This window comes from Nannospalax galili, unplaced genomic scaffold (assembly GCF_000622305.1).
Source record: "Nannospalax galili isolate Female #2095 unplaced genomic scaffold, S.galili_v1.0 scaffold9, whole genome shotgun sequence".
NCBI classification, from domain to species: Eukaryota; Metazoa; Chordata; class Mammalia; order Rodentia; family Spalacidae; genus Nannospalax; species Nannospalax galili.
In genome coordinates, this window is record NW_008360332.1 from 7730806 (window position 1) to 7743206 (window position 12401).

Here is a 12401-nt window from a genome sequence, read left to right on the forward strand (position 1 = left end):
AAAAGAAACAGTGCTAGTTTCTACTGCCCACCACCAGCTCTAAAGTGTGTCACCTTATTTGATCTTATTTAACTCAGATACTTAACTAAACTAGAGCAGTCCTCTCTCACCCATCTTGGCCAAAATCAGTGGAATACACTGTGTATTACTTCAGCACAGCTAAGACCATTAAAAAAAATGATGTTTTGTGAAACAAAAAAAAAATAATAATAAAATTTCAAAAGAAAAAAGAAACAGTGCTAGTTTCTACTGCCCACCACCAGCTCTAAAGTGTGTCACCTTATTTGATCTTATTTAACTCAGATACTTAACTAAACTAGAGCAGTCCTCTCTCACCCATCTTGGCCAAAATCAGTGGAATACACTGTGTATTACTTCAGCACAGCTAAGACCATTGGTTCTCACTTGGCTATACATGGTCATGTTGGGATGAGCAAATCTCTCTAATTCTAGCTATAATAACTGTCTCCCCTCCTGCACATCCAAACCATAGCACTTTTGTGGGTGTGTGACATGAAACAAGCTTAAGAAACACCATACTGTTAAGTCTAAAGAAACAGCTAACGTGAGGTTTAGGATGTTTGCAGGGAGGAAACACAAGATTGGTATTTCCCTGAGAGAGGGAACACCACAATTTTTTGTATCATCTGGCAATCTTGAAGACAAACTATAAAACCAGAATACAGACTACCTCCATGTCCCCCAAACAGCTAAGAACTCATGAGGAAATCAGGAGACTCACGTAACAGAAAAGTAAGAAGAATTTCATTTTTAAAAGAAATCACTTCTATGGTTCTGTAACCAGAAAACATTGTAACCACTGCAGCTGGAAAACCCCTTCTGCCCTTTGAACAGGTTTTTGAACTAATTTAATTTATTGTGTTTTAATTAATTTAATTTATTGTGCTATCTAGCAGGAGAGAAGAAATTTACATGTGAATGTGCAGTCATGAGATATAGAACAAAAGACATGAAATGGTGTCTTCTCTGGTCTACTAGAAACGGGTGAAAAATGGTTCTAAGAAAGGCTCAGCAAGAAAATACAAGGGGGAAAGCATGGTCTCTTCAAAAAAAAAAAAAAAAAAGATATGGGGGAGCTTTAATCCCAGCACTTGGAAGGCAGAGGCAGACCAGGCGGATCTCAGAGACAAGAGGCTAGGCTGGTCTACATAGTGGGTACCAGGCCAGCTAGGGCTACAGGGAGACTGTCTTGGGGGGGAGGGGAGGAAAAGGCTTGGGGGAAACTGGATTTATCTGCATATGTATGAAATGAGATCCTTAAATTACACCATACATAAAGATCAACTCAAAATGACTTCAAATTTAAACCCTGAAACTCAAACTCCTAGAAGAAAACACTGGGGAAAAGCACCATGACAGTGGCCTGAGCATATTTTTTTTTTTTTTTTTTTGATATATCATCAAAAGCAAGTCAACAATAGCAAAAATAGAAAAAAAGTATTACAAGATTACTAAAACTAAAAAGCTTCTGAATACCACAGGAAAGAGTAAAGTGAAAATCCAACATACAGAATGACAGAATATTTGCAAGCACACATCTAATAATGGGCTAATATCCAAAACTCAACTCAATAGCAAGAAAGCAAAGGATGCATTTTGTGAAATGGACTAAAAACATATTCATAACATTCTCAAGAGGCATACCAGTGGCCAAAAGGCCTACGAAAAAATATTCAACATCACTAATCCTCAGGGAAACACACATTAAAACTACAATGAGAGACTACCTCATTCCTATGAGAATGGTTATCAAAAAAAGGATGAGAACTGGAAAAATGGCTCAGCAGTTAAGAGCACTAGATGCTTTTTCAGAGGACCTGAATTAAGTTTTCAGCACCCACACTGGGTAGCTCACAATGTCCTGCAACTCTAGCTCCAAGGAATCCAACAGCCTTTTCTGGCCTCCACAGGCACAGGCACACACACACACAATTTTTTTTTAATCTCAAAAAGAGGAAAGAAAGCAAGTGTTGGCAAGAGTATGGAGCAAATCCCTGTAGTGTTGGTGCCAAAGAAGTTCCTAAAAAATTAAAAACAGAAGTACTCTGTGATCTAGCAATCCCATTACTGGGTATATTTCCCAAGGAAATGAAATCAGTGTGCTGATATCTGCACTCCCATGTTCACAATAACCAAGATAGGGAGTCCATCTATGTGTCCATCAGCGGATGAATAGATAAAGAAAACATAGTAGAAATATACAAGGAAATAGTATTCAGTCATAAAAAGGAAATCTTCCCATCTGTAACAACATAGATGAGCCTGGAATAAAATCAGTGAGGCACAGAAAGACAAAGAATATACAATCTCATTTACACCTAGAATCTGAAAAAGCTGAACACAGAGAAGTGGAATGGGATAGTAGTTACCTAGGCTCGGAAGGTTGGGCTGCACTTGAGAAAGACAGGAGAATTAGTCAAAGGACACAAAATTTATGTCAGTTTAAAAAACTAAAGCTGAGCCCAATGAGTGGCTCAGTGGGTAAAGGCAAGTACCCGCAACCTGAAAACCTGAATTCAATCCCTGCATCTCACATTGTGGAAGGAGAGAAATAACTCCTGCAAGTTGTCCTCTGACCTCCATACACAACATAAATAAAATGTAATAAAAAAAATTTAAAACCTTTTTAAAAAAGAAAGAAAGAGAAAGAAAGAAGGAAGGAAGGAAGGAAAGAAGGAAAGAAAGAAAGAAAGAAAGAAAGAAAGAAAGAAAGAAAGAAAGAAAGAAAGAAAGAAAGAAAGAAAGAAAGAAAGAAAGAAAGAAAGAAAGAAAGAAAGAAAGAAAGAAAGAAAGAAAGAAAGAAAGAAAGAAAGAAAGAAAGAAAGAAAGAAAGAAAGAAAGAAAGAAAGAAAGAAAGAAAGAAAGAAAGAAAGAAAGAAAGAAAGAAAGAAAGAAAGAAAGAAAGAAAGAAAGAAAGAAAGAAAGAAAGAAAGAAAGAAAGAAAGAAAGAAAGAAAGAAAGAAAGAAAGAAAGAAAGAAAGAAAGAAAGAAAGAAAGAAAGAAAGAAAGAAAGAAAGAAAAGAAAGGCTCAGGCTGTGCACTGGCTGGTCTGACGACCTGCTCCGGCTGGCCTCATGCTGACGGCAATGCCTCATCCTTCTCAATCCCCAAACTGACTAGCAACACTAGCAATGCTACTTCAGCTGGCACTGACCACTAATGGTCACGACTTCCCAAGCAGAAGTCGACCCCAGACTTTCACTGCTTCCTACCAAAATAATGAAATCCAAAAGGGAATGAGGTTTCATTTAAAAACTTAAAAAAATATTCACAAGAACACTACCAACTGCCAATACTGGCCTTCTCCTCATCATGCTGCAACAGGATCCATAAAAGGAAGCATTTTTTAAGATATTATTTTTCTTCCAAAAATGCATTTACCAGAGACTATTTACTTTGCAATTTTTTTTTAACACGAAAGATCTAAAAACAGGGGAAAAAAAAGATGAGACTAGTTTACATTTTATTGCTGATTCATCTCAGTGATAAATAATTGTGAGGGTTTGGGGAAGAGGGTTAAATCTGGACCTGTATCAGAAAAATTAAGCATTTATGCTATTCTCAAATACTATGAAAAAACTGAAGACAGTCCTGTAAACAAACATTTGAAGCTCGGAAGAAACACTGCATCTTCAGGGGGAAAAAATACCTATAAACAAACTCCTCTATAGAGACTGAGAACGGCCATTCTTGCTATGAACTAGCAGAAGTGACTGAATATACATGTATGTATAAAATTTATTTCATTATTTTAATTTCAAACTTACCTTCTCTAATTTTTTACTTTTGTTTTTTATTATTAGGTTATTTTCATGCAGCAAATTTTCACATCTGCTTTTTACCATTTCGGCTGCTTCTTGCAACTTTTGAACCTGAAAATAAAAATATAACACTAAAGCACCATGCATTATTTTATAACCAGGAGCATAACATAAAATAAAAGCTAAAATCTGAATTTACATTCATTTTATTTTGAATTTATATTTTTATTTTTTTATCGGTCTTTTTGAGACAGGGTCTCCCTGTAGCCCCAGGTGGCCTGGAACCTGCTATGTAAACCAGGCTGGCATCTATCTCACAGAGATCCATCTGCCTCTGCCTCCCGGGTGTTGGGATTAAAGGCATGCACCACCATGCCCTGCTGAATTTGTATTTTAAGCAAATTATTATTTCTCTACTAGCACTCTTTGCATATATATCTAATAATACTCTTTCTGACACAGAGTTTCTCAGTACTTGACTCTAACCCCAGACCTTCCTGATTTGCCCATCTTCTCCCATCAATGCTCTAGACTCTGCTTCGGCTCTAAAGCCTCCAGAAGTCTTCACTTGCAGATAACTGTCACAATAAGAAATCAGTCTCTGATGCAAACCAGCTCTTATTCCAATAATTTTTCCCACAAAATCAAAATCCATTCAAAAGAAAGGATGAAATTTATGTACCGTCCATCAGCTAGAAGGTGGTATTTCAGCCATTATACTCTTGCTAAGGACTTAAACCTGAACAACTGGGTGGGAGGCCCAGATAACAGGCCCACAGTCCTGCAGGGGCTCCATTCCTACCTCCCCACCTAGAACACTGCAGTTAGATACTGCAACTCCATTTTCTCACCTAATCCACCTATGCCACCCTTACAGTTGCCTACACTTTGCCTCACCTGAAGAGAGATGCTGGAATTATAGATATGCCCCATTATACCCAGCTTTGTACGTGAGTGCTAGGGATCCGAACTCGGGTCCTCATGCTAGTATGGCAAGCACGCTACCCACTGAGCCTTCTCTCTAACATCTCATATGTTCTAGGTGTTTCACGTGAATATGTTTGAATTATTTAATTTACTAGGAAGAGGAGTACCAGGATTTAATGACCTAGAAAACAAACATTATTCTAAATCAATACCATTAAATACATGAAATGACAAATATAACCAAGATCGACAAGTTTATACATTGAGATTCTCACTCTACCTATGAAATTCACTTTAAATCTACACTTAGGAATATCTAATATATCTATAAGTAGTGCTAGCATCAGAAATTGGCAGAATTATCTTTATAAAAGTATCTCGGAGCATAAGAAGTGTTTGGACATACTGGATTATACATAAAATGATAACCCCATTGCTTCAGTTCTATTTGGATCACAAATACAGTGTTTTAAATCAGACAGATTTTAACAAACATTAAAATAGATGCTGTGGTCACCTGAGTTTTATATACTTCAATTAAGATTTTCTGTCGTTTTTCTACTTCTTGTAATTCTAATAATTCTTTTTCAACAGAAACAACTTCATCTTTCAAAGCATCAAGTGTAGTCTAGAAAGAAATACGATGGATTCTGTAAGTCATTAGAACACTGTAATCGATGTTAGAGATTTATTAAACCAGAATTCATTTATCAATAGCTAATCAAATAACTATTTTGATTTCATATAATTATCATCTGAACTTTGGAACTTTTAAAAGTCAATGACCAATACATATGATCCTTAATTAAGCTTACACAAGGCGTATATGTATTTTTAAACTTAAAATTTACTGACAAATAAAAAGATAACTGAGAAATAAGCTGTATTCCTGGGAAAGAACAATCAATAATGTTGACATGTCAGTTTTCCATATTAACACTCTACAATTTAAACCAGGAGTATAATGGTTAAAGGGGATATGACAAAATTTATTTAAAACTCATATGGGAGTTGGGCATGGTGGCACAGGCCTATAATCCCAGCACTCAGGAGGTAGAAGCAGGAGAATCTGCAAATTCCAGGCTACCCAGGGCCACTTAATAAAACCCACTCTCAAAATAAAACAACAAAATTATATATGAGAGAACAAACAGGAAAGACTAAACAATTTTGCAAAGTGGACAGTTTCTGTGCTACTTAGATAGTAAATACTAAGATAGTAAATAATAATTGGACAGTATCAGTGCTACCTAGATATTAAAACATATAAAGATTTAGAAGCATTAAGACACTATCATGAACATAGAAGACAGTAGAAAAGGAAAGAAAAATACATACAAAAATACTTAGGATATCATAAATGCTAGATTTTTTGGAGGGGGGGGGGTCTTTTTGAGACAGGGTCTCCCTGTAGTCCCAGCTGGCCTGGAACTCACTATGTAGACCAGGCTAGACTTGAACTCACAGAGATCAGCCTGCCTCTGCCTCCCAAGTGCTGGTATTAAAGGCATGAGCCACCACGTCCCACATAATTGCTGGATTTTAAAGTCAATAGGGAAAACATAGGCCAGTAAATAGATGGTGAAGACAACTGCACCTATTAGGAAGAAAAGAGGTTACCTACTTGCCTCAACCCATCACAAAAGAAGCATCAAATGGCTTAAATATTTTTTAAGACTTATACAAATTTCAAAGAAGATCCAGACAAAACTGTATTTGATTCTAGAAGAGCAAAAACTCTACTGATGGTAAAAATCAAAAGATGGTATTAGGACCTGTAAGAACCTGAGGCTTTAACTCTCTGTGCAGGCTCAGCAGTTAGCCTACCACAGTTTCAGTGATACCAGCAGAAGACACAAGATCCTGGGTCAGAAGCAGAGAACTTTATTCCTCACAGCAACAGCAGCAAAGCCTTTGGCACTGTGTCAGCTTCCTGAGCTCACCTCTAATAGAGCAAGACAAAGAAGGCAGCGACGACTGCACATGCAGTGCGATATTCTAGAGGATGGCAAAGCTGAGTTCAGGAAGCTCAACTAGCTCATACTAGGAAGAGAATGTCTGTTCTTCGCACCAAAGGAAAACAATGCTATCTTCCAAGGGCACTGTCCTCTTGATACAGCCTAGAGTCACCTGAGAAAAGTCTCAACTGCATTGCTTAGATCAGGGTGGTCCATGGGCATGTCTGTGAGCAGCTGTCTTATTAACTGATGTAGGAGGCCCAGCCAGTGTGGGAGGCACCATTACTTGGGTAAGTGGTCCTGGGCCAAATACAAAATTGCTAAGCATGGGCCAGAGAGCAAGTCATCATGTGAGTGAGCCAGCAAGCAGTAGTCCTCCATGGTTCCTGCCCTCAGTTTCTTGCTGTGAGTCCTTGCCCTATCTACCTCTCTGGGCAGAGCTAGATCAGGGTGGTACTAGTAACCCAGAGCAAAGATGGGTGCAGCCTTCTTAGGCGCCACCAGGGAAGCTGCCTGGCCCTCAACAGGTCAGCGGTAACACCTGTCAACTGGCAAGGCCTTCCACACACTGAGCTCACTTTCTGATTGTCTACTTTATATTAGTTTTCTGTATCTCATTTGTACACTCTTAAATGTTGTCAGACATTTCTATAAAGAGAGTAACAAGGCAATGAAAGAAAAAAAGGAAATTAAGTACTGAACCAGGGGGAGACGCTCTAGAAACTGAAAACAGAAGTGAAGACGCATCCTCCAGTTTCTCAGATACCTGACTGACAGCAGCAGTCAGAGAACTCACACACAACAGGCAGGGCTGAGCATGGAGCTGTGTCCCAGCAACTGAAAGCTGAACAGGGATGGATCACTTTAGCATGGGACTTTGGCCAGCTTGGATGACAGAGCAAGACTCCTCAAAAACAAGTAAGAATCTTGGAAATTAAATTTTTTCAAAGGATTAGAGAAATGAAAAATAAAGAAATCTCTCACAAAACTGAACAAAAGCCAGAGATGGAAAGCAGAGTATCAATCCAGGAGAGTCAACAGCCTACCAATGCACCAGCAATACATCCAGGACAGAAGACTTGAGAAAATGGAAAGATGAGAGCCAGCACACGCCAAGAAACATCTCAGGAATGTGGCCAAACAGCAGCACACCTGTACACTGCATATGGAATCTGAACACATGTGGCCAAAGGGCAGTACACCTATACACTGTGTATGGAATCTGAACACGTGGCCAAAGGGCAGCACACCTGTATACTGCATATGGAATCTGAACACATGTGGCCAAAGGGCAGCACACCTGTACACTGCATATGAAATCTGAACACATGTGGCCAAAGGGCGGCACACCTGTACACTGCATATGAAATCTTAACACATGTGGCCAAAGGGCAGCATACCTGTACACTGTATATGGAATCTGAACACAAAAAGATAAATAAATTTAAAACAGAACCTCCATGAATAAAAATCAGATTGGCAACTGATTTTTTTCTACCAACACTGTAACTGCTAAAGGCAACGAGCAAAGATTACTCTTCCTCCAGGATGCTAGACCCAGCTAGTCATCAGGCAAAATGAAGGTAAATTAAAGCATTTTTAGATATGTTACAAACCTTTTGGCATGCATTTCTTTCTCTTTTCTAAAGTTACATATATTTTTTGAAGATATATTCCAACAAAATAAGGAGTAACAAGACAGACAACACAGGCTCCAGGAAACCACAGCACCAGAACAGCAGCCACAGGACGTCACACCTCCAGCATGGCATCTGGAGACAGGCCTCTGCAGAATTTCAGGAATTTTCATCTTTAAAGAGTAAAGCATTTTCCTTCTCTTGGCATTAGAAATGAATTCTTTCCTTTTCTCAGAATAACTATAATTATTGGCTATTTAAAATTATGTCCACGTGGGCCAGGCATGGTGGCGCACGCCTTTAATCCCAGCACTCGGAAGATAGAGGCAGGAGGATCTCTGTGAGTTTGAGGCCAGCCTGGTCTACATAGTGAGTTCCAGGAAAGCTGGGGCTACAGGGAGACCCTGTCTCAAAAAAACTGTACACATTAGGAAAAATTGCAATGAACTATTTCTATGAATTTATTAATGCGAAAATTATAGAAGATTTAAATATTGCCAAAGAAAATTATTTTTAGCAAAATAATAGTAATCTAGATTTTAAATTTTCTAAATGTTAAAGTTTATACTCAGGAAAAAAAAAACGAAGCTACATTTAAATCTCTTCTAATTTTTCTAAACCTTTCTATTTCTAAAACATAAATCTGAAAGAATTTTATGATTATCTAAAGGTTCAAAATGCTTCTTTTCTGCCTCCTTTTTTTCATGGAGCTAACATGGTACCCTCAGCTTCAGTCAAACCCACTGGGTCACATGGCTCTGGCTGTCTGAGGACTCAGGTTTCTTTTTTTCAGAAAGTCTAAAACACACACACACACACACACACACACACACACACACACACACACAGCTTGATCTCTTCTCTGGGACCCAGACAAACCAATCACTCCTTGGAGATGACTCAGATGGAAAATTCTTTCTGGTTATAAGGCAGCCAAGAACATACTTTCTGGTTTCAAACAGACAAGGCCTGAGGTTATATCCTATGGTAACCATGACACCTAGAAACAGTTTTACGTATTAAAGTTAATGCAATTTTAGATGATTCACTTAACTGCTAAAATTAGAGTAAATAAATGTTTTTAGAGTTGAAACAAAGGGAGAGTTGTTCAACTTTATAAGCCTTACTTTGCACTGCTAAAACAATTTAAACTTATTTCTGTAAATATAAATATAAACCTTAAAACATATATATATACATACAGAAATACATATGTACACATATACATGTACAAATAAATTTGACAGATTTGGAAGTTATTTATTTGAACAATATTGTATTATGAGCAACATGAAGACAAATTGATGTAAGAACATTACCCAACCAGGCCCTTACCTAAAACAACTGCTACACACACACACACACACACACACACACACACACACACACACGGAGTACCTTTAATTTCTTATTCTCAAGATTCAAGGTTTCTTTTTCATATTCAAGTGAGTGAAGTTTTCTAAGAATTTCTTCACATGAATTTTTTCCGTGAGTCTCCATTTTCTTCAAGTCTTCCAAAAGATCAGTGGTCTGCCTTTATGAAATAAAGCATGGAAATTTTTGCTTAAATAACACATTTCAAGACTTTCTAAAATCATTCTGTAAAGGTGCAATGTTTCAAATAGAGAAGGTACAAAAAGTTCAAGAACTGACAGAGCCAGGGAACAGGAAGAGGTAATCCTGGGTCACACCACAGCAACCACAACTAGCAATAACTGCCCACTGATAATGCCAGTGAAACAACAATCTCTGCTACTAAGAAAAATGTCTAACCTATCACCCACAGTATGCATGCCTGCCTGCCTCTCATTCACACACATGCACATACATATGCACAACTTAGAAGACTAATTTCAAGAAAAGGACTGAGCAAGGCAATGGCACTTAATCTTTAGAAGCAAATTACATGGTAATTCTCAATGAAAAAACTTAACAGCATAGAAATAAAATAATCAAAAACAGATACTAAGAGTCTATTGTTGCTATTTCAGCAGTAATAAATCAAAGAGCAAAATATATGTACTTTTACTCACTGAATAATAATTCTTAGGATTTTAAAGCACGTCTGTGTTATAAATGCTGCTACTTAGATGTTTAATTGAGAAATACCACTTCCATTTAAAGCAAATTATTTACATTCATTACAAAGAGATGGCACATAGAACTAATCTATAATCAAGTACAAAGTACTATCTATAAGCTCAACATCTAAAATGGGAATACCAATGCATTCTTGAAAAGCAAAGATTCTTATTACTAGATATAGGAGAAGAAAAGTTTACAGGATTATACATAGCAGCCTTACACATGAAACTGAGAAGAACCAAAATATAAAGCACTTAAGAACTAAACTCAAAGAACAATAAAAGAATCTAAATTCTTGCTTACTTTTTCATTGTTTCGATCTGAACTTCCAATTCAGCTTTTTCTATTATGATTTTCTCATAATGACTTTTCCAGGCATTGGAAGCTGACACTGCTTCAGACAGCTTGGCTTCCTAAAAAATATATCAAGTACTCATCTTGTAACTTAAAAATGTTTTCCTGGAGATTTTGTTGAGGCGGCCTATCTTTTCTCATTGCTGGAAGGAAACAACCAATTTAACAAGACTAATCAAGATCCATCCAATTTTCAAAGACAGAAATGAGAAATTTTTTCAATGGCAGAATTATAGGGCACTTACATCTTGGCCCCAGGGCACTAAGTGTCAAGGTCTATTCCCTAGGACTGTCAAAGTCTTCTTTCCTCTTCCCCCTGTTCTTACAAACACACAGACACAAGCAAAAACCCCTTCATCCTTCCTTTCACAGCACTGAAATTGCTTCTGAGCTGGTACTGTGACCTCCTAATTACCACAGATCTCAGGGACCTTCCAAATCCCCATTCTTCAGATTTCTCTGTATTGTACTGTGTATACATGTACAATGAACCAAGTCAAAGTTCAATAAAATGTCTCATTGTTGAACTCTAGTTTTAAGCTTAGATTATAGTTGAAGGAGAGGATAAGGAGGAGCAGGAAAAGGAGGCTGAGGAGGAGGAAGGGGAAGAGGAGGAAGAGGAAGAACAAGAGGGCAAGGAATGGCAATGAAATAAGTGTTATAAAAAATTAAGTCATTGGTATGACTGTCAAAGGTCTAGTTCTTACAGAGCAATAAGGGAAGATCTCTCTAAAGAAATAGTAGTTGAAAAGGTAACTGAATGATTTTAAAAAGCCAGTGATGACGCAGAAGAAAGAACTTCGAGCCAGAGGCAAGAGCAAGCCCACAAAGCAGCCAACTCCATGCACTGAGAACGGGAGGGGGGGTTCACAGCGTGAACTCCCCTCTGTTTTCTCAGGCATCCCTTCTACAATCACTTGCGGTATGCAGTGTTCTTATCCCTTAGTTCATAGATGAGGATGCTGAAGCTCAGAAAATTAAGTGCTTTATGTAAAGTCACAAGGATTAATAAGTATAGGAGCCTTTTCTCACCAATATGGGGCTCCAGTAATGCTAATTCAATAGGAAAAAAGCCTCGAGAATGTCAATGCCACCATTAGTTTTTACCACTGGAGGTATCATCAGGTATTCAAGCAAGCTACAACCTTGTAGACTTTGAACCTGGTCTTCAATTCTAATACCTAGTTAAATTCCAATGAATATAAGTTAAATATTAGAGCCTTAAAATGATAACATTTGAGCTTATAAAACATTGAGTGTGGGACTCTTCTCATACCAACCTACAGTAATGGTGTCAGCATGTACAAGACCCATGCAAATTTAAGCAGACAAAAACCCAGCACAGAACTATGGAAATGAACAGCAGGCCTCAATCTTAGTTGAAGAATTATTGGCAGCTGATTATGCTGCGTGAGGAAGAGCTGATTTCTTAAAGGGAGGGACTCTAGATAGGCTGACAGGATCCCAGTGGATGAACTTGCACTGAGGGACATCTAAGGACACTAACCTTACATAATAGGCCTTAACACAAATGACAGACTGTATGAACTCTGGGGGGGGGGGGCATGTGTGGGCACCAATGGGGAAGGAGGGATAAAGTTGATTAAGATGTTCTGTATGAAATACACAAAAATTTAATTAAAAGTTTTTTAAAATGT

General features: G+C 37.8%; 1 protein-coding gene across 9 annotated transcripts in view; it reads right to left on the reverse strand.

The window, feature by feature from the left end:
* Positions 1 to 12401, reverse strand: part of Odf2l (outer dense fiber of sperm tails 2 like) — a 77364-nt gene that overhangs the window by 29014 nt on the left and 35949 nt on the right. For all 9 annotated transcript variants that reach the window (XM_029560298.1, XM_029560295.1, XM_029560293.1 and 6 more), the window contains 4 exons: positions 10693 to 10802; positions 9703 to 9838; positions 5227 to 5337; positions 3789 to 3893 (listed from right to left, as the gene is read on the reverse strand). In XM_029560298.1, coding sequence (XP_029416158.1) covers positions 3789 to 3893; positions 5227 to 5337; positions 9703 to 9838; positions 10693 to 10802 — 462 coding nt within the window. The remainder of the gene's footprint in view (positions 1 to 3788; positions 3894 to 5226; positions 5338 to 9702; positions 9839 to 10692; positions 10803 to 12401) is intronic.